We start from the raw sequence: 21,945 nt of genomic DNA, 5'->3' as shown, positions 1-21,945 counted from the left end.
GAGAAAAAGAGAAAGTTGAATAAAAACAGACCAGCTTGAAATCCTGTGCTCTCAGGGAAGACACCAGAAAACCAGAAACTTGAATCTATTTGTAACCCGCCTTTTTCCCGAGCCTCCGAAAACAAGAACAACAACATCTTAGGGTTACGTTAGCTAGCCGCACAATTAGCAAAGCGCAAATCGACTGACAGACCCTCCTCGCACGCCCGCCAACAAAAATATGTGACCCCAGACCTTTTTATCTGTAAACAACATTCTCAAGTGTCACCTTCATTGTTTTATTGAACCACGAACAACATGGCGTGATTGTCAAGGGAAAAGCGGATTACCCTGGTCGCTGTAGCAATATTTCTCCTTCGGTGGTGAACACAGAAAGAGGAAAAGGTGAGATGAAAAGAGAGGCTGTGGATAAAGCCCCAAATATGTTTTCATGATGATAACGGGGTTATTTTTAATCTTATGAAAAGGTTTCAAGATGGTGGTCGCAAATCCTTTGTATATTTCTCCTGGAAGCGTGTGGAGATATTTGAGAGGCTGCTAGCATTGATATCCTCATTGTTCATATGAGCAGCTTCTATTTATCCATTTCAGAGACAGAAGAGCCGACATAATGCTTCATGTTTTAGTCACAGGTCGGCAACTTATGAAATTCTGAATATAATAAATAACCATTTATTTATTTATTAGAGCTTGGACTCACAGCCAAAATCCGCATTCACATACTTATTTACTGTTTAACCAGCAAGTCTGAAATCAACTGGAAAGTGTTAATAATGGCACTTTTGTGGGAAAAACATAGTCCAAAAAGCCAATTTCATGATAACTGTAAGACTTATAAGTGCTTTATCTACATCATATAATGCCCAAATCCTCATATTCACTTTTATTATTATTTTTATTATTATTATTTATTTATTTTTTTAAACATATTGGAGTGTACAAAGACTGTATGTGGCCGACCCGCCAACACAACCACGTCAACCTACGCAAAGCTTTTCCTTTTTAGTTTAAAATAACTCACGTTAAACTCCAGGGTCGCAGAACCCAGAACTCTGCATGTACTCTTATGTTAAATGTTTAGTATGAAAATGCACACTTCCAAACAACAATGAGGGAACCCAGTGACAGTCTACGGTTTGCTGTCTTCTGATTCTTGTTACCCCTCTCTCAGGAGCACCTACACTTAATAAATTGCAGAAACAAACTCTTTCAATACCTAATAGGTTGAGGTCCATTTTTTAACATTAAAAAAGCTCAGATCAGCACATTGTTAATGAGGCTATCGTTCATTCTTCCCACTAAACCGCACACACTTTTGCGCACACACACACACACACACACACACACACACACACACACACACACACACACACACACACACACACACACACACACACACACACACACACACACACACACACACACACACAATTTGTCAGCCACTCCTCCTCCATAAATGGTGCAGTTTAAGTGAACCAAATGCCTGTGTGTAGAGCACATAATGTATATAATGAGGCAGATGTTGGGGGGGTTGATACAGTAGTTATACCTGTGCAGGGAATGGAGTGGTGGCAAGATTATTACTATGGTAACAGATGGGCAGATGCTTACAAGACACAAGGACATATCAACCTGCAAACAACATAAAAGATGCAATAAAATCACAAAATGTTTGTCATAAAACAATAGTGTACTGGAAAAATTACACTGAAATGACTGTATCCCGACAAATGAAATTAAAATAATATCAACCCAATTCTGGATCCTTTTACTATCAAATGTACCAATTAGGATCGTGTAGACCCGAAGATTAAAACCTGATGTTAAATACAGATGGCTACTGTAAACAATGGGCAGAAAGAAAAAAAAAGGTGGGATTTAAATCATTACTCAATAACAAGGGAGACGGTATAACAAAAATTAAAAAGCCTTTAATGAATGGGCACAGCTCATGTACATCTTGCCAAAAATGAGCATTTTTCATCCCACAGCTTGCATTAATTCACATAGCAGTGACACATCTTTTGCGCAAAATATTTCTTGTTACCTCGGAGTTATGTCGTGCCAAACAAATAGTGGAATCACTCAGTGGCATGAAAGTCACTTGCAAATACACACAAAATTAACTTCAGTGGACTACAATGAATTCCCCATTTTTCATGGCAAACAATGATTGACAGGTCATTATTGTTTTTTCCCCATGCAGAAATTTTTGGGTTAATGCCAATAGCTGGGATCCACTATCAAATAAAATGATCCACAGGATGATTCACAATCCAACAGTTTTTTCAACTTCTTTTTTTTAATAGACAAAACTCAAAATTACAACCACCTGCCATTGGTATATAAAAAAAAACCACAGACCAACTTTGCTGTACAATCACTTGTCTCCATTCATTGGGACAGCAGCAGCTTTGCAGGCCAACTTGCAACTGCTGCAGTTTTCCAGTAATTGAATTACTGTAGTATTATCAAATGACTGCTGTGGAAAGCTTTTACTATCCAAGACCCCTTAAAACATTTCTTGTCCCTTGATCTAATTGGGAAATCGCTATTTGCTCCACAGAACCTTGTACTGATCGAGAACCCAGTTACAGTCTTTAATTGTGACTGACTTGATATCCACAAGTGATTTGTGCTGCAGTAGATTTTGCGTGGCTTGGAAAGTGAAAACCCAAGCTTCTTTTTTTTCTTCTTTTAAACAATGAAATGATAATAAATAAACTGATAACAGCAATTAATTTTTTATTTTTTTGTTGAGTGTACTTTGTCTGCATAACAGGCTAATCCGCTCTAAGACATCTCCATTATCCTTTTCTGCTTTATTTCAACTGACATATTTTTCATTTCCCTTACATTGTTTTCTTCCCTTCTCACAGTGCAATTATATTTATAAGGGACGGTCTTAAATTGTCCAGTAGTGTGGCCAGAAATAGATTACTACCCAACCTTCAGGTGACAATCACTTAAGCACATGACTGACTGTGAAAAGAGGGTATAGGGTAACAGGACCTATATACCGGCTCCAGTAAAGTCATAATGAAAGTAGGAAAGGATGAGCAAGCTTTCCTAAGAGCTATTAATCTATGTATCCACTTATTTCATTATTGTTTTAAATAAGAAATCAACCCAAAAATATTCTTTATAATAATGTGTTTTACATGCCCCCACTAGTCTAAACACAGCAATCTGATTAATTATACGTTTGTGGAATATGAGTAAAGCAGCAAAATTCACCCATTTTTATCGATCTTAGAGGGCGGCCATTTTGCTATTTGCTGTTGACTGAAATTGACAACACAGTCGGCTCGTGTAATGACCAATCATGGCTCAGCTTCAGAAAACAGGTGATCCGTGATTGGTCGTTGCCTGAGCCCTGAGCAACTGTGATGTCATTTTCAGTAGATATCCTGCGTTCGAGGATGGTCGGAAGTCGGACTTTTCAGACTTCAAATCGGGACGTGTGTATGGGAACTCCCCCTTGAACTGGAAAATCCCACTTGCGAAGTTGGAAAAAAAAAAGTACCCCGACTTCACCAACAGACTACAATGTGACGTGACGCTACAATGGCGACCCCTTTGGAAATACAGACCCTGAATGGTAAATCACAATTTACTCGAGTATAAAACAAGATACGACATATCGACATAACGTCATAATCTCCCTGCATGAAATTATATGGTGAACTACTGACCTGTATGAAATGCTTATCAAATAAGATAAAAACAATAAATGAAGTAAAATTGCGAGAAGGCAAGTTAGCTGGAGGTCAAAATGTGTTTTGAGCACCAAAATAAAACACAATTTATCACTATCCGCAATTTTGGTTGTTTACTTTTGCCTCGAACGCTTTGAGGTTAAAACTGGGAAAAAACTACTCGGATAAATCTGACTTACGACCATCTTCGAATGCAGCAATAGCGAGTGGCAAAATGGTCGCCCGACAGATGAAAAAATAAATAAAAAATGGGTGTATTTTGGTACACAGCTCATATTCCACAAACACAATCTTAATCTTACGGCTGCACAGATTATTGTAAACAACATTTATGGGTTGACCCCTTTAAATATCAACAATTAAGTCCTAAATTATTTATAGTCCTCCTCAATGCAGGGATATCTATTAATGGAATAGTTAATTTGAATGCTTTACAATAACCCTTAGTTTACACATTTGTATCACAGATTTAGTATTGTCCAAAAAAAATCACACAGCCAAGATGTAAAAACAGTGAAAATTCACCATGATTATTTACCCGTTTCTTTGTCTTTCGCCACTTTCATTTCCAACCAGAAGTTACAAATTCAACAAATACAAACTCACATGAACTCAAAATCTGGCCAGGAGAATCATTTTGGGCTTAACTATACTAGAGTTTAGATGCAATTAATTTGTGGGTATTAACAGTTTCTCACATTTTCTGCGGGAAGACTCTCTGCAATATGATGGGATGCAATTGTGAAAGGGCTTGCCTCACGATCTCTGTAATTGTTCATTCAAAGCTGTTTGAGGGGGCTGACAAACTCATTAACCATGCCTTATACTCGAGCGCAATCATACAAGAAGAGACCTAAACTTTTCCACTAAAGCTACAAATTAAAAAATTGTCCAAAATGTCAGAAGAATATTTGGTAGCCCAACCAAAGTGTATTTCCACACAGCACCACATAGCAATTGCTGTAATCCAACTAATTTTTGAGGGAAGCTTTCCTAAGACTACGGATTATCGGTAAACAATAATTTTTCATTGCCCTTTTAATTTGTATTTGGTCGGGACGCACACCAGCATCTTGGAAGGCTGCAAATCCAATTAACTTGTGGTACTCTGCCTGGGGAATGTTGCTGCCATTACAAACTGTTTACGATGCTACGAAGCAGTTGATTCTCGCTCTCACCTACACTGAGCCTGTGGGTAGGGAAGAAATGTCGGCGAGAGTTGTAAGGCAATTTAATTAAATTTACAGAAAGGAAAGAAGAAAAAAAAAAGGAGAACAATTACTAAATTACACAAACTGAAACACTGGTGGCATTTTATTTTTCCTTAGGTTCTTGTGATTTTCTGAAATGCTTTTAGTGTAATAATAACCAGAGATTTGTCCATCCAAGTCAAAGACATCAGAGTAAAACTCATTTGACACAGGCATACATAACACAAAAGTACTGGAGTCCTCATTACAGCACAGTAATTTCTCAGTGTGTACAAACGGAGGAGAAAATACAGCCACTGTCACTTAGATGCGTTCATATCCTAATTAAGGAAATTACATTTGTTTTGCATTCCATCCACAAAAATGAAGAAAATGTTGGAGCACAACATTCACTATATGTATCAATAATAAAAACAGAACACAATGATTCACAAATCCTTTTTAACCTGTATATGACAACATTTTAAGACAGTGTATTTAATGGGCAGACTGATTGTTATTGATTTGTTTTCAACGATTCTCCCATTTAGAATGAAAACCAATGCCAGCTAACAAAGTTTGTTGCTACATGAACAACAGCTTGTTAAAACTCTACCGCGCAAAGTGAAAGCAATATATCAACAACAGCCAGAAATTTCGCCAACCTCACCGGGCCCAAGGATCTAGTGACGCAAAATTAAAAAGCATGCCGTGGTCTGATGAGTCCACCTTAAGTTGTTTTTGGAAATACTGGGTCCTCTCATCCAATCATAATCTTTTTCAGGATTGTCCCTGTTTATTTCAGCAAGACAATGACAAGCCCACATTCTGCGCATGTTACAACAGCATGGCTACGTAGTAAAAGCGTGCCGGTACTTAACTGGCCTGCCAGCAGTCCAGACCTGTCTCACACTGAAAATGGAAAGAATTCCACCTACAAAGCTTCGGCAATTAGTGTCCTCAGTTTCCAAATGCATATTCAGTACTGTTAAAGGGAAAGTTGATGTATCACAGTGGTAAACGTGCCTCTTTCCCAGCATTTTTTTTTAAATAGAAAAATATGTTATAAAGTTAAAAAGGAGTGAATGATTTATTTGCACACAAAGAAAAAAAAAGAACGTTTTTCAGGTTGAACATTACCTGTACAATACATATCTTTTCTTTGAAGTGTATTCAATTGAATATAGGTTGAAAAGGATTTGCAAATCATTGTATTGTTTCTATTTACATTTTACACCATGTCCAACTTAATAGGAATTGGAGTTGATTCAGTTGGATTTTGTCCTTCAAAATACAACTGTGAGCACAATTATTTCCCACCCATCTTCAAATAACCAAATGGCCCACCAAATCCCCAGAAATGCTGTAATTTCAATTCTTCATTTGCAGTTAGGCGTCTCACGTTCATTCCAGTATCTTCCTGCTTTTGTAAAAATGTCTCCACGCACAGTTGTTTTCAATTCCTGTTGGTCTTGTGGTGAGGTGAAATGACAGATTTCACTAATAAAAAAAAAGATTACAAAACCTTTATTAATTCCATCTGATTTGACACAAATTCATTTAATTTCACATGTACATTTTACGCAAATTGGTGGCACCCTTTACCCTCTACAATTTCAAGAGAGAAAAAAATGGTGCGGTTGTGGTCCTGATTATATTTATACAAATGATGAGAAGGTACAGAAGGGATGGGCATTTCTTTGTTCTTTGGGGGAAATCAATGAATTGCTATTTTTAATTTTTTTAATTTCAATGGCATGATAGAATTGTTTCCTCTGAATGCTCTGTACTTCTGTTTCAATGCCAGACTCGCATAAACCAATGCTGCCCAGATGAGTTGCCATAGTTTGGATGTGGCTTAAATTCCCACAGGTGGTTGTGATGTTTTCTTCTTTACACCATAAACACTTTTTAACTGAATCAACGGCAGCTCTGCTAAACAATTAATTGATTAGTGTGCATATTTCTAGTTTATTATGACTGCAAAATAGCAATTACAGAATATCAACATTCTCTCAAATTGAATTATCCAGGCCAGTGACTTTTTGCTATTTCTAGCTTTTGGGTGCAAATAGAACTAGAACTTGTTCTGACATGTAGTCAGAAACCACTGTAAAGCTGTGGCAGACAAAACAGTCAAGGAAGCACAATTGGTTTCCCCTTTGGAAGTAACATGGTAGTAAACAACATCTAGCCCAAGGTCCAATTCACAGCTATTTGTGAATGCCAAACATATTGATGCATGGGTGAACTTCATCATGACAAAGCTATCAATTCTGTGTCTTTGCCAGTGCCTGGAGAGGTAACTTTACCCGCCACCGTGTCTCTCATTACATTTATTCCGCTTCATTCCTAAGTGCTAATACATTTTCAGTGCCACTAGGTAATAAAAATGTCAGAATGACTTTTACCATCCAAAAAACAAACAGCAATAAACCTTTCTCATCACCCCATCTTTGAACGACTCCACCAGTCAATCCACTTGCTCACTCGTGACTTGGATAGCCCGCTCTGTGAAGTCCACTGTGACGCCTCATTCATCATTCTCCCAAGGATTTGTCTTAAACAGGAAACTCCCAGTACGTTTTTTTTCCCCAGTTAAATTTGTTACTTTCAGAACATGGCTGTCTACAGGCTAGGCGTAATCAGCATAATTCCACAAATGCCAAATTGAGGTTGCTGCCTTAAGGCCTAATTTGCATGGGGTCTTATTTAAAAAGACATATAATATACTGTAGAAACCTGGAGACAAATTTTTCTGCTTTGATATAACAATGCCTCAAAAGTGTTTTTCATAAATAGTGACAAATGTGAAAGTGGTTTTCATAAATAGTGACAAATATGAGGGTGAACAGTTTAAAGGTGTACACAAAAACGCAACAAAAACATGGAAGAAAATAAAGAAAAAGCTGTGCAGCATGACATGATATCTAGAAATCAATAGTTAAAAAAAAAAAGAGCACATAATCCAATCAATACCAAATTTTATTATCTACACACTGTGACACTTGAATATGAATGATCTGAGGTTTAACCAAGGTTGACTGGTGATATAAAGATCTCCAACCTGCCCCAAACTGAAAAAGGTCATGACAAGCTTTACTTTAAGACAAGTGGTTATTTCATTTTTGAATTAGAACAGTTCACAGCTTTACAAAGCCCTTTCCCTGGGTAGCTGGTCGGGCACAATGATAAAATTGAGGCGTTTGGAAAAATGATTTGATCAAATTTCATAGTGTAACAGATGAGCAAGAAGGAGATGAGCATCAGAAATGTCTGTTCAACGCAACTTCCATTTGGATAATGGATCCTTTATGAGAACAAACGTCAGTCTCCGCTATCGTCCAATCTTTCCACAGTGTATACATTCTTTGCTTACATGTCACAGAGAGAGAGAGCATACACAGTAAAACATACACGGGCCATTACTATGATGTAAAGAAATGGTCCACTGTGCATTTACACAAAAGATATTTTGCCTGCTCCCTGTGGTGAATTGTTCCCACACAGTTTCAGGTCCAGATAATCATATACTGTCTTCTTAGTGCAGAAAACCACAGGTAATATGGAATGGGAGACCAGAAGTCAAAGGCACAGAAGGGTGCTTCTGGAGTGTCCATGTGGAGGAATATTGTGCATCTGATACAGTTTACCAATGATTCTGTGGTCAGGATCTGGTACAATACATCATGTGTAACAGTAGTCTATATCTGGGATTCCTCCTTCTCTATAGCCCCTGTTGGTACTTTGCCTCGCATTAGACATATGATTGGCACCTTTGTACAGGCCGGTGCCATTCGATGGGTATATGGTATGAATGATGTAATCCTCTTGTAAGGGTTTAGGCTGCATTGACTGGCAAGCTGCCATCGGTGTCATCTGTAACCCCGGACCACGGATCTCTAATATGGTATTGTCTTTCTTGGTGCCTGACTCAATGTAGTCATCATGATTCTTGCTTTTGCGGGAGCTGTTGCGAGTGTAATGGTCTCGGGAACACAAGTGACCACTCCTGTGACCATACCAGCAAAAGATTGCAAAAATAAGTGCCAGAGATACAATTGCAGTAGCTCCACCAACAATCCCTGTCAGCGGCAGCACCGTCATAGGTTGCGAACTATTATCTACGTCTTCCTCCAGTGGACTAGGATCCGAAGTTTCAGCTTTTGCACACACCTGAGCTTCATCGGCGTCAGCTTCTCCTGAAATCCCCACTTTGTTGTCTGAGCTGGCAGGCATGGGCACCATGCAGATGATGTAGTTTGAGCGTGGTTGCAAGGATGTAAGCAGATATTCCCGACGGTCACCCCGGACCAAGGTCTCAGTGATTGATCCCATGGCATTACCAATGCCTAGTCGGAGCCAACTAAGCCTGAAGGACGAACTTGGCTGCGCTACACTCCAGGTAACACGGACACTATTATGAGAAAGAGGCTTGACATTGAGAGCCAGACTCTTCCCTACACCACTGTTGCTGAGAGTGAAGTCCAAGCCAGAGTCAGGAAGTCCTTGACCAGGTCGCTTAGACCGGAGGGTGAAGAGAGACCCTTGGGGTGGTGTGTTGGTGGTCGAACTATCTCCTCCACCAAGACCTGCTCTGTCTTTAGTCCCAGATGTCCTCACCACTTCGCATTCCTCCATCTCTGTCGTCAGGTCTTTCAAGGCCATTTCTCGCACCCTTTCAGGCCCGTGGCAGTTGAGACCTCTCACCGTGATGGAGTTACCACGGGCATGTAACCAGTCATACAACCAACGCAGGTTACAGCCACAGTGCCAAGGATTGCCTCGCACCAGCAGCTGACCTAAGTTGTCCAGGTCTTTGAACAGCCCCCGCGGCAGGGTAGTTAGGTTATTTCCAGAGAGGTCCAGTCTTTGCAGCCTATGCATACCATCCAAAGAACCACGGGGCATGTGAATCAGGGCATTCTCCTGTAGCGACAGGCGCTGGAGATGGGCACTAGGAAGGTTGACAGGCGGCGTCTGGAGGGAGTTGCGGACTAAGGACAATTCTGTCAAGTTGGACAGACGTGAGAAGGTGTCATCAGCAATGCGCTGATTGGCCAGAAGATTCCCATCTAAAACAAGACATCTAAGCGAGGTGAGACCACGAAAGGCATGTGTAGGGATAGTGGAGATTCTGTTGTCGTCCAGACGGAGTTCTTCCAGAGATGCTGGCAAACCTGAGGGGATGCTGGATAGATGATTACGGGAAAGAAAAAGTAGGCGCAATCGTGGGTTGTCTGCAAAAGCCTGGTCCTCAATGCTAACTGTGGAAATAGAGTTGTCATCCAAGTGAAGTTTCTCCAGAAGGGGCATCCGAGCCAGAGCACTACGAGGAATGGTGCGGATGTTATTGTCTTGCAAATGCAGCTCACGGACAGATGGTGGCAAGTGCACGGGGAATTCGTCCAGTTCATTATCATAGAGGTAGACTACGCGTACGGTGAGCTGGCCTTCCAAGGAAGTTGGAAGGCCTGGGTTGTTGATCTGGTTGTTTTGAAGGTAAAGCACAGATGCAGAAGCAGGCAGTGAGGGGATGGAGCTCAGGCCACGATCATTACAGTAAATAAAGTCTTCATCGCATCTGCACACAGATGGACATACAGGGTCTTTTTCGCCAATGTATCCTTGTATTGTGGCGGCGGTGAACTCAAGCACACACGCGCACATTGTCAAACTGAGTAAAAGCAATTGCAGTCCAGCCTCCAATTTAGCAATACCAAAAGTTGCCATTATGGCGAGTATGGGGATTAGTTTCGTTCTGGTCTTAAATTGCTCAAATTGCTGCAGTGAGCTGGAATCCAGTGACCTCGACCCTGTAAGGCAAAGAGAAATTACAGTTAGCAAAGATGAAGAAATACTCATTTGTTGTCACCTGGAATAAGATTGGATCTAAAATAAACGAGTGACAAAACAATTTGTAATAATAATAACACCATTTTTCATTTGATCAAACATCTGGTGTGTGAACAAATTGTCTGCTAAGGATTCCCATGATTATTGCGTCAATGATTTATAGCAAAAGAAAGAAAGATAACATCACAGTTAATAATCATTTTTCAGATGTCCCCTTCTGCAGTGATGGTGCATATGGTGATATACAGGAATTACCAGATGTGGGCATTCCGTTTTGTTGACGACTGTACGCAGGCATTAGGTTGATGATCAGTCCGTGCGTAATATGTCAGGCGTGTTATTGGGCAGCTAAGAGGTCCTTTTGTGCGCTAATTTGCATCAGGCATGTTATTGGACAGCTAAGGGGTCCTATGAGGGAATGTACTGAGCCCGTTTGGCTGTTCAACGCATTTTCGACGGTGTGCACGGCAACATTAGCGAGGAAGGAAGAGAATAGGAATATAACGGACAATATCAGGCGGAGTTATTGAAGCCACAATATTTCTCTTACACTGTCTGGCTACACTCGACACTAACTTGAGTGCCTGTGTGGATGAGGTGCCCCGGCGAACGGGTGGGCGGGTGTCCTGGCCGCTGGCGAATGACAAATGACGGACTGGCAAAATTTACTCTGGTTATTAACTTTCACCTATATTCAACTGGATCAGCCGATTCCCTTTTGTTGTCATGTCATTCTTAATATTCCTTTAGTTTTGGCTTCCTCTAGGCTGCACCATTCCTCCTCCACCCGACTTCCACTTCTCCACGCTGTATCAGACTGAATCATTGTCATGTCGGTGTTGTTATTTTTGCTCATGTAACTTTCCCTGACCAAGGCTCGCAGTGTACACTCAAGGCAAGACAGGTCCCGGAACAAAGCCAGACCATCAAATTAAAACTTACTGCAAATGGCCTTTTTGACTTGAGTAATCTTGACAGAATTGGACTTCTCTGTGTATTTTATATTCAACCAACTGTGCAAAAGCAACAGCAAAATCTCAAAACTCAAATTGACAAATTCAGCTCTACATTTAGAATTACGCTCGCCATGTTGATAGATATGAAGACTTAAGAATACTCTAAATTATTTAAGAGATCTTGAGAGTCTCCAGGAGTCGCTAGCAGATGGTTCCATTAGCCAGACAGAGCTCAAGGCACTTTTCATGATCAAGAAGGGAAGACAATGCACAAGAGTTTAATTTCATCATTTAGGTGAGCCGAGGGCTATTTCTGATTGGAAAAAAAAAAGGCTACATAATGAAGTGTCACATTTTAAAAGTGTGCATAATTAAATATTTTAACTTTAATGTAATTTGGAAGTGAATGTGTATTTTCTGTGTGGGTGGAACTTAAAATAAATTATGAGGAAAATCAATGTAGACACACTTCACTAGGTCTTTGAAGTTTTAAAGTGATGAAGAATTACACTTCGGCTTCAAATATAATGCTCAACCAAATTATTATATGTAATGTACATACAATATAAGTGCATGTAATTACTTTCTGCAAGTATTAAGTACAATGCTGATACAGTAATTGTCGAAACAGCTGTTGCTCAGAAGGATACCGGTCTATTGCAAGTGTTCTCTGATGAGATGCTTGGCAATTCATATCTTACTTGAGATGACGAGAGGGGTTCTCAAAAGTGGTCACGATTGTACTTTTTTATTCTTCTGCCAGACTTTAAAGATACACTCTCTAAATGCCTGAGCCCTCTTCTTGTGAGCTGGAGCGCTGTTGTCACGACTTGAAACATGCAAAGTAAGTAGCCTGTTGCACATGTCTAACGAATGATGAGATCAAGCACGGTCACTACTTGCGGTCTCCGCGCCTCTCTAGACTCTGCACAAGAGTACACGTGAGCACGATATGCACGATCATTCAGCGCTTTGAAAACTGGCGGACTGCATGCGACACTGGAACAATGACAACTTGAGCCCTTTAAAGTCATCAATAACCAGGGTCATTAGTCAAACCTTTATGGGCCACACAGCATCAGACACACACTCGCGTTGTAGTATCGATTCCTTTTCAAATCCGAGTGAGCTGACAGAGACAGTCAGCGCTCATGTAGATTACAGTATTCTCAAGGGTGTAAATAAAACAGCGTGGCAATTGACCAGAGGAATATTAGCTTTGTAGGGAATTTACATTGTTGTGTGTAAGCCAAAATACTCAAGACATCGTCCTACCTTATGATCAAAGTCAACAAAAGGCCTATTTCTTTGATGTATAAAAAAAAATAAAAATCCTTCACAGATCCGTTTGAAAAATGAAACCTGTTCAATACTTACAACCACAATTCCTTCCACAGATGAGCCACAAGATTATTTCATTAAATTATTATTGCTGAGAATGCACTTGGCAGCTCTGCGATTGTTTGTTTGTATCGCATATGGACGTTGGCGGTTCAAATGCACTTGATTGATTGTCTGACCATGCACGACGAATTTGTGGACACTGACCCATATGTGGACAATGCGCATATACAGTTTCTGTCTACATTTCATCTCCGTGCACATGGGGAGCACAGCAGCCTGAGATGTGGGGTAATGTGCTTAGCAGACAGACAGTCGCCTCAGGGAGAATACAGGACACACAACGACCCCCAACCTAATACTGAAACCCAAGACTGGATCAATTTACAAATTAGTAAAAAAAAAGGCAAAGATGGAGAGAGTGACAGAAAAGAAGCTTTGAGTGAGGACCTTTGAATCCCATTTGCCATTAAGCCCCCCTCCCCACAGAGAGACGGAACAAGATTTGAAATGACCGGCGGGGTCGGGAGATCCACTTTACTGACGGCAGGGAAAAGATAATAGCAAGCCTGCAGCTTATCTTACATGCAATGTTTATGTATCTTGTTGTTGATGGAGGGATTGGACATGTGGAAAGGAGGACAGAAAACATGACAGTTTAGGCGATGACAGAAATATATGAAGGGATCTGAGATGAGAAACAGAAGAAGAGAAGCCAGGGGAGTGCGGCCTATTCATTTGCTTTGTGTGCATGTGGGTGTGTTATTTTCTATAATAGCGTAGCTGTTTTGCAATCATGTACTGTACTTGGTGGGTAGAAAAATGGCTTTAAATTGCCAGAAAAACAAGGTATGAATCAAAACCATCATCATGAAAGTCTTCATTTTCATTCATTACGTTCAAATATTAGGAGTTGTGTAATCATGCCGAGCCTTAAAATGGTCATTCTCTGTACTAAAGGGGAACTAAAGCCAAGATGTCAAAACTCTATGATAATATCACCCATATTAAACATTCTATTTGACTGATTTAAATTCCAATCCATATGAAATAAAATGGTGTTGACTTAATAGAACAGTATATCTTAATGTAGCACATATATTGCTTACAAGATGGTGGCAAAGGTCAAGAGACAGAAGCAAATACAGAGTGCTCCACATGAGAGTAGATTGATGTTTTTTATTGGGGGGGGGTTGTGCAGCTCCGAGAGCTCTTAAGTGACTTGATATTTAGCTCAAGAGCACTGTGACATGTTTTGCCGCGTATCCCGCTGTAACCTGTGCTGTCAATAGCGCCACCGGTCGACTTCAATGAGACCCACTGCTGCTACCCCTAAATTTTCGTGGCTCAGTGTTTCATCCCCGAGACGGGCAGATTACAGGTAAATCCCTCGCAAAAGGGCGGAAAGATGCGTACAAAGAGGAGAATTAATCTGACATTGACTGGGCGTGGGAGAGGATTTTACTCAAACTGTACCACATGTAAAGTCAATACAAAAGGCTTGAATGCTTCCCCATATATATATATATATATATATATATATATATATATATATATATATATATATATATATATATATAAATATATATATATAAATAAATATATATATATATAAATATATATATATAAATAAATAAATTTAATATATATATAAATATAAATAAATATATATATAAATATATATATATAAATAAATAAATTTAATATATATATATATATATATATATATATATATATATATATAAACCAATTCGAGCAGGAAACCTCTCTCCTTGACTTCCTTTTGCAGAAAATTAGAAGGAAAACAAAAAAACGAAATTCCACTAAAATCCCTTCTTGAAGCGTGACAAAAACAACAGCCTTGGCTTGAAGGAAGAAGATACTTTTACAAGAAGATTTTCTATAAAAAACAAAACAAAAGAGAGAGGTTTACTGTCTGAGAGTAAACAATTTCCTCTAATTTATGTTAGCACAAACAGCAGCATTAAATAGGAGCCAAATGAGCTCCGGATGTCGACAGAGAGGAGGTGATCAAAGAGTGAAATATGATCACTGGCACGAGTGACACATCTAAAGTTTATTTGCAGACTTGTCTGCCAAGCTTGCAGCATTAGACACCAATGGGGCTGAGCAAAAAAGATCCTCCATTCTGTAATCTCAAGGCCTGCGAACAGAGGCATATTCTGAAGGTGCACTAATACCCTATCAATATTTAAAGCACCCGTATGTAGTTATTTTACTTGAAAATGCCATAGCCACGGCAACCCCAGATCACTGATTTAAGTGGTCTATCATATCTGTGGACCAGCCTGGACGCTTCTTGTGCTGTGTTCTGTACAAACTCTTCACCCATAATCCTGCTAGCTAACAAGCAAACAAACAAACGTGATTAGCATATGCTACAGCTCTAAGGGGAAGCATTCAACCTTTTTGTATTGACTTTACATGTGGTATAGTTTGAGTAAAATCCTCTCCCACGCCCAGTCAATGTCAGATTAATTCTCTTCTTTGTACGCATCTTTCTGCAGGGCAGCCCGCCCTTTTGCGAGGGATTTACCTGTAATCTGCCCGTCTCGGGGACGAAAAACTGAGCCACGAGATATATTAGGGGTGTTAGAAAAAATCGATTCGGCAATATATCGCGATATTACAGCAATTCTTGAATCAAATCAATTTTTAAGCATACATTTTTTATGGGAATATTCAACAAAACATCTTACTTAGGGTTAAGATTCACACATTAAGCAAAAAAATTATAATCGCAATAAATCAATTTATAGATTTGTATCGGGATTCATCGGTATCGAATCGAATCGTCACCTATGAATCGTGATACGAATCGAATCAATTCTCACCCCTAATATATATATATATATATATATATATATGCTTTTTTCATGACTATGTACATTGTAGAATTTCACTGAAGGCATTAAAACTAGGACAATAAAATAAATACAGAACTAAATAGCCATAAATTTGATCCGATTACCTTTTTGCACATTCTTGGCCTTCTCTCGATGAGCTTCAAAAGGTAGTCTAGGTTTTCACATTAAAATTGCATGAAATTAATGGTACGTTTCTATCTCTTGGCTGATGGGAGTGATGACGCATCCGACAATACACTCTTTGTTCCATCCATAAATATACAAAGCACTCATGTCTCCTCGCCATGTCCTCTTTTTGTTCAATCTGTTTATCACTGGGATTTAATTTGGAACAGTCAAAAATGTTTTTGGTTCATTTCCCTGCATAATTTCCCTTGCTTCTTCTGTGTCTACAAAAAGATCTTTCTTAATGTCGACTCTCGCTAAACGCAACATTTGCTTGATCCCATTTTCAACAGACTTTATATCCTCCAAACTGAAATCTTAAGGAGAACAAATGGCTTCTCTTGAGAGGCTGAAACAATAAATGCTGGCAACAACAAAAAACATTCAACATTCAGCTACAAGCTCCTTCTGTCTAATCAAATGTGATCCAAATGGGAATGGCATCAGTAATGTGACTTGGAAAAAAATAATGACATGACATGAAATCAGTAAATCAAATTCAAGTACATTTGCAGGAATTTCACTTCTGTGTGCTGGACCAGAATTTGTTGTTTCAAGATAACCACTGTATGCATGCCGTTTATGCAAATGTTGACCATTATTGTTGAATATTATCTTTGCACAATGTTGGAGCTGATTATGTGCACTGTGGTGAAGATAGCAGCAGATTAATAAACATATAAGCTGCCTTTGGGGCTCCGAAAAAGATCATCAGGAGTGTGGCAGAGACTTCACAGCGTGGGGCCTTCCTCCTGCATCGACTGTCATCTGTGCAACTTCTATTCTTATTGTCATCACCGTTTTATTTTTGCTCATCTCGAGTCTACCTCACACGGTTGCCAAGCACGCGAAACGCACATCTTTTCTTAATGCATTTGTGAAATCACGTGACCTCACTTTCACACCAAAACATGAATTATGTTTAAATAGGATCAGTCGAGAATGATAGACTTTTCCAAAATCAAATGAATGATGGATAAAATGAAACAAGCAAGTGCAAGTATCATGGGACACAGTTTCGTTGAACGGAACTTTGATGATCACTGTGTGTTCAAAGCAATTTTCATAGATTATACAAGTAGCTTTATTGATCGAGCGAGTTCAGATGGTTGAACTCGGTTAAGTTATCTCTTGTTCAAAAAGTACTCTCTCGACTCTCCTTCATTTGCAACTCAATTCTGGACTGACAGCCAAGTAAATGTGATGTCAAAGCCATTTTCTACAATCATTCAATGTTTTGTTTTTCTTCATCGGAGCAAAAAAGGCAACAAAAAAACAGCCTGAGACAGTTTTATTCTAAATTGCCATTTGTTGTGTTCACTTTGGCATTAAAACAGCCGATTTTTGTTCTTTTTGTGCACAAAGAACCACGTCTCAGCGCAATGAATACTTGATGATCTCGGAGAACTCCAGAAGCTTGTTGAACAACATTTACTACTCTCACCATCTGGTTGAATGGAGGCATTCTCTATACAGCTTGATTACGATTACATATTTGGCCCATTTCCTGTTACAACTGTGTTGCCTCTTTTTCCAAAACAAGAAAAATATTGCAAGAAGAGTGAAAATGTAAAAGAACGAACACTTTTATGCAATATAATTCTACCATTTTGGTTCACAATAACCAGGAAATATTTATTTATTTATTTTTCATTTTGAATGAGCGGCACATTTTCATGTTGCATGTTTCCTGCCCTTGACACTAACGTGCTATTCTCCTCTCAGAAATGTTTGCCATTGACAAAAGTTGTCAATATAAAAACCTCAATTTAATTCTACCATTCGTGGATTGGAGATGCTTGTGCAAACTAACAATCATTGAAAGGGAAAATCAACCCAAAAATATTCTTTAAATTAATACAGTATGTTGTATGTACCCCCACTAGTCTAAACACAACATTCTGATTAATACTGTATTTGTGGAACATGAATTAAGGATCAAAGTCCACCCACTATTATCCATTTCAGGGGGCGGCCATTTTGCCACTTGCTGTCGACTGAAAATGGCATCACAGTTGCCCAGTCAGGGCTCAGGTAACGGCCAATCACGGCTCACCTGTTCTCTAAGTTTGGTCATGTGACTTTTACAAGCTGAGCCGTGATTGTTTTTGTTTTTTTACCTGAGCAACTGTGATGTCATTTTCAGTGGACAGAAAGTGTTAAAATGGCCGCCCCCTGAGATGAATAAAAACGGGTGGATTTTGCTGCTTTATTCATATTCCACAAATGAAATATTAATCAGAATACGTTATTTAGATTAGGAGGGCTGTATAGAACATGTTATTGTAAAGAACATTTTTGGGTTGACTTCTGCTATACACTATATCCATATATATTGTACTCATGTACAAAAAAAATAGGGATGGGTGATACCTGGCTTTATTTCAAGGGATCATAGTCGCGACTGTCCTCTTGTAAATGTTTTTACGATCAGAAAAATAAATTAGAAGAATAGAAAATTGCCATTAATTGAATGCAATTTTAAGAGAAAATGCTATACAGTATTGGCATATACAGTTCTTTCTTTAAAATGATCCGTCATTGCTTTTTGGGGAAATGTTATGTATCAAAAGTACAAGTGGTATCGGTACTTGGTGTCAGTATCTGTGACTACTGACTACGCAAGAGTTGAGTACTAGTATCGATCTGAAAAAAGTGGTATCAAACATCACATTTAAAAAAAACAAACATTTGAATGTAAAATCTGCTCCAACATTACAAGCAATTGACATCACTTTGAGAGAAACAAAAAAAAAGTAACCTTACCTTTCTTTCAGTGCCATTTGCTCTACATTCTCCCTCCCCCCTCCCCCCCCCCACACGCGATTCTTTAAAGTGTGCCAGCTGTATCTTCTCCAGCTCCTGTCGACACGTCGTCCATAAACTGTGATGCACGAGGTGTTGTTTGGAAGTGTGTTGCCACTATCAGCCGCAGAAGCTCTCTGGAGTCTTTTTACTTCCCGTTTTTATGTCAATGAGATGCCGCCGCTGGTGTCGGATGGGCGCTCTGTGGAGGAAGTGATGACAGATAAAAAAAATCACAAGGGGATCACAGCTGACCGTCAATGTAAATCAAGTGTCAAGATGTCACATTGTGGAATGAAACTGTAATGGCATTACTGATCTCTCTGCAGGACATCGCCTGTCAAGTGCCCTGTATGGCACATGTCACATACAGCAAACTAGTTGAAGGTCTTTATTTTTTTTGGGGGGGGAGAGGATTACATGATTTAGTCTTCAACTTTCATTACGGCCTCTTGAGCATAAATCAAAAGTGTGTTTGCAAAAGCTTTGCTGACGCTTATTGAAATTTCTCTGTGCGCTTTTAATACCAATTATAAAAATAAACTGTCAAACCACTTGAAAATTCATTTGATTTTCCATCAAATAGAACGCTGCCCTCATCTGCGCTCAGTTGATGAAAGACTCTCCGTAAAAATCCGATCAAAGTGAGTTCAAAGAAATACTTCCGAGTCTGCTATCCTAGCTAAAATATGATGATATCACAGTAACCTTCGTCAAAGGTTTTCACTTCAAAAACGCCTATTGTGCAAATAAATCATGCATTTGTCACTCACGGGACTTTAAGTACATCTGACAAAAGAAGTTAAAATACTTTCAGATCAACCTTAAGCCAAACTCGGATTCAAATGAATGCTAAAGTTGTGAAATATGAGTGCGTTAAGGTAGGAAATCTGGCATATTAGACTATAATCAAGCAGTGTCAAATAGAGTCGCACAGTCAGCAATGATTTTAAATATCCTAACTGATTTTTAAATGGCGCCACAGGGCATCCAGACTGCTTGAAAATACAACAAAGAAGAAACAATAGAGAAAGAGAAGAAGCTAGACCGTTAGCTTTTCTGCCCAATTACAATGTGGTCGCAAACTGTCCTTGTCATTTTTTTTTTTTTTCATTGAAGTGAATGACTCGTGAGACACATTATACAAACACTCACACGTCAAGACAACAAGATGCTCCTTTATTGCTGTCCGGCAACAGCGTGAGCTTCAGATTGCTTCCTAATTGGCTATCATTCCGTTCCACATCACAAACACATAATTCGGCCAGACTCTGCGTTGACCACACAAATAAGGATTTGCAACTTGAAACAAGTTCAACATTTACAATTTTGGGGCCAAACTGTGTTTTTGAGCAGATGGGTGAGGACCAACTACAGCTGCTAAAACACCCCAAGCCACCAGAGTTGACATCAAGAAATCAGCCCAAAGTCCGTTAGGATAAACTCCAACACACCCATGAAGATAAGTTGTATGGAAATAGATTTTTTTTTAAAATTTGTATAGCTCTGTTCTTAGTACTTATAGCAAGGACATCTTCAAAGAGGAGCATGTGAGAATGTAACGACAGTTCTCATTTATTTGTACTCTTTTGCTTTTTTATTTTTTGTTGTTGTTTTTTCATCAAGCTTCACTGTTTTGCACCATTTCATTCTTCTCACGTTTCTTACCACAACAAAGAGATCAGGACCAGACGTTAAGGATCTATACTGGCTCCCAGTCTGCTGTAGAATACATTTTAAATTTCTGCTACTGGTCTATACTTCACTGAACGGTTTAGGTCCGGAACACACTAAAGAAATTCTTATTATAAAGCCAGTAGGACTCTGAGATCTGCAGATTTGTGTCAATTAGTGGTGGCCAAAGTTCAAAGCAAATATGGTGAAGCAGCATTTAGCTGTTATGCTGCATGCAAATGGTACAAGCTGCCAACAGAAATGAAGTCAGCCCAAAACATTCCGATGATAAAGGTCTTTTAAAATAATTTTCATTGTCTTTTAGTAATTTCATGAAGCTACTTTGTATTTATTTCCATTGCTTTTAGATATATTTGACTCTTTTGTTTGTAAATGCTTTTAAATGTTTTACTCTTGATTGTGTGAAATACATTGAGTTGCTTTGCGCATGAAATATGCTATATAAATACAGTTGCCTTTCTTTGCTTTCAGCGCTTGTTGTTGTTATTATATGCAGTTATACTGTTTCCTTTGGACTTTCCACACTCTTATTTATTTTGAGTTGTGCTCGTCCAGGGGTCTGCAACCTTTGGCTCTGGAGCCACTTGTGGCTCTTTAGTCACTCTCCCGTGGCTCGCTGTTGATCTCTAAAAACAATTGTAGAAATGAACTTCTTTTTTTGTTTTTTTTTATACAATATTCTTTAAATAAATTAATGATGAAATAAAATTGAATAAATAAATGTTTTTTTTAATTGTCACAGTCCAAATTTTTAAGTTAAAAAAAAAAAAAGGTACATGAAAAACTACAATTGACCAAAAAGTGACAATAAAATGTCCAAAAAAGGAAGAAGAAATTCCGAAATATATCATAAAATGTCCACAAAATTGCCAAAATGTGACAGAATTTAAAAAAAAAAAAAAAAAAAAAAGGCAGAAAAGTCTAAATAAATACATAAAAAAATATCCAAAAACTTATTTTATTGTATTGATCCAAACAAAGTATCATTGTCACTTCTGGCGAAGTTGAACATCTGCAGCAGTTGAAAACATTTGCATAAACCATATGATCACAATTCCTCTTCTTGATGCTGTCACCACATCCACGCACACCCAAACTGACCTTTTGATTCACCACTCTGACTCACAGGAGGGGTTGCGTGTTTCCAATTTTCTCGTTGAATTCTCCAATTGGATTTCTGCCAAACGGCTCCCGATTGACCTTGACACTAACCTGCTGTTCTCCTCCCAGAAATCCTACCATTAACAAGAGCCGTCAATCACCCTGGCATTGGCGCGCTCAATCCCGAGAAGATCGCTATAGCTGAAATTGCAGATGTGCCGTGTGTAAA

At 38.9% G+C, this 21,945-nt stretch overlaps 1 protein-coding gene across 1 annotated transcript; it reads right to left on the bottom strand.

Moving 5' to 3' along the window:
• Positions 1–1,969: 1,969 nt before the first annotated feature.
• On the bottom strand, positions 1,970–18,918 carry flrt1a (fibronectin leucine rich transmembrane protein 1a). The gene is made up of 2 exons (XM_086057638.1): positions 18,882–18,918; positions 1,970–10,725 (listed from the first exon to the last, which is right to left on the bottom strand). The coding sequence occupies exon 2, from the start codon at positions 10,640–10,642 to the stop codon at positions 8,597–8,599; it is 2,046 nt and encodes a 681-aa protein (XP_085913764.1). The 5' UTR covers positions 10,643–10,725; positions 18,882–18,918; the 3' UTR covers positions 1,970–8,596.
• Between the last annotated feature and the right edge of the window lie 3,027 nt (positions 18,919–21,945).

This window comes from Leptonotus elevatus, chromosome 16, assembly GCF_054856555.1.
Source record: "Leptonotus elevatus isolate MCC_2025b chromosome 16, RoL_Lele_1.0, whole genome shotgun sequence".
Taxonomy (NCBI): Eukaryota; Metazoa; Chordata; class Actinopteri; order Syngnathiformes; family Syngnathidae; genus Leptonotus; species Leptonotus elevatus.
This window is presented reverse-complemented; position numbering and strand designations above follow the sequence as displayed.

What these genes read in the sequence shown, in the direction of transcription:
- flrt1a (XM_086057638.1), bottom strand. Translation starts at nt 10,642, where the DNA reads ATGGCAACTTTTGGTATTGCTAAATTGGAGGCTGGACTGCAATTGCTT.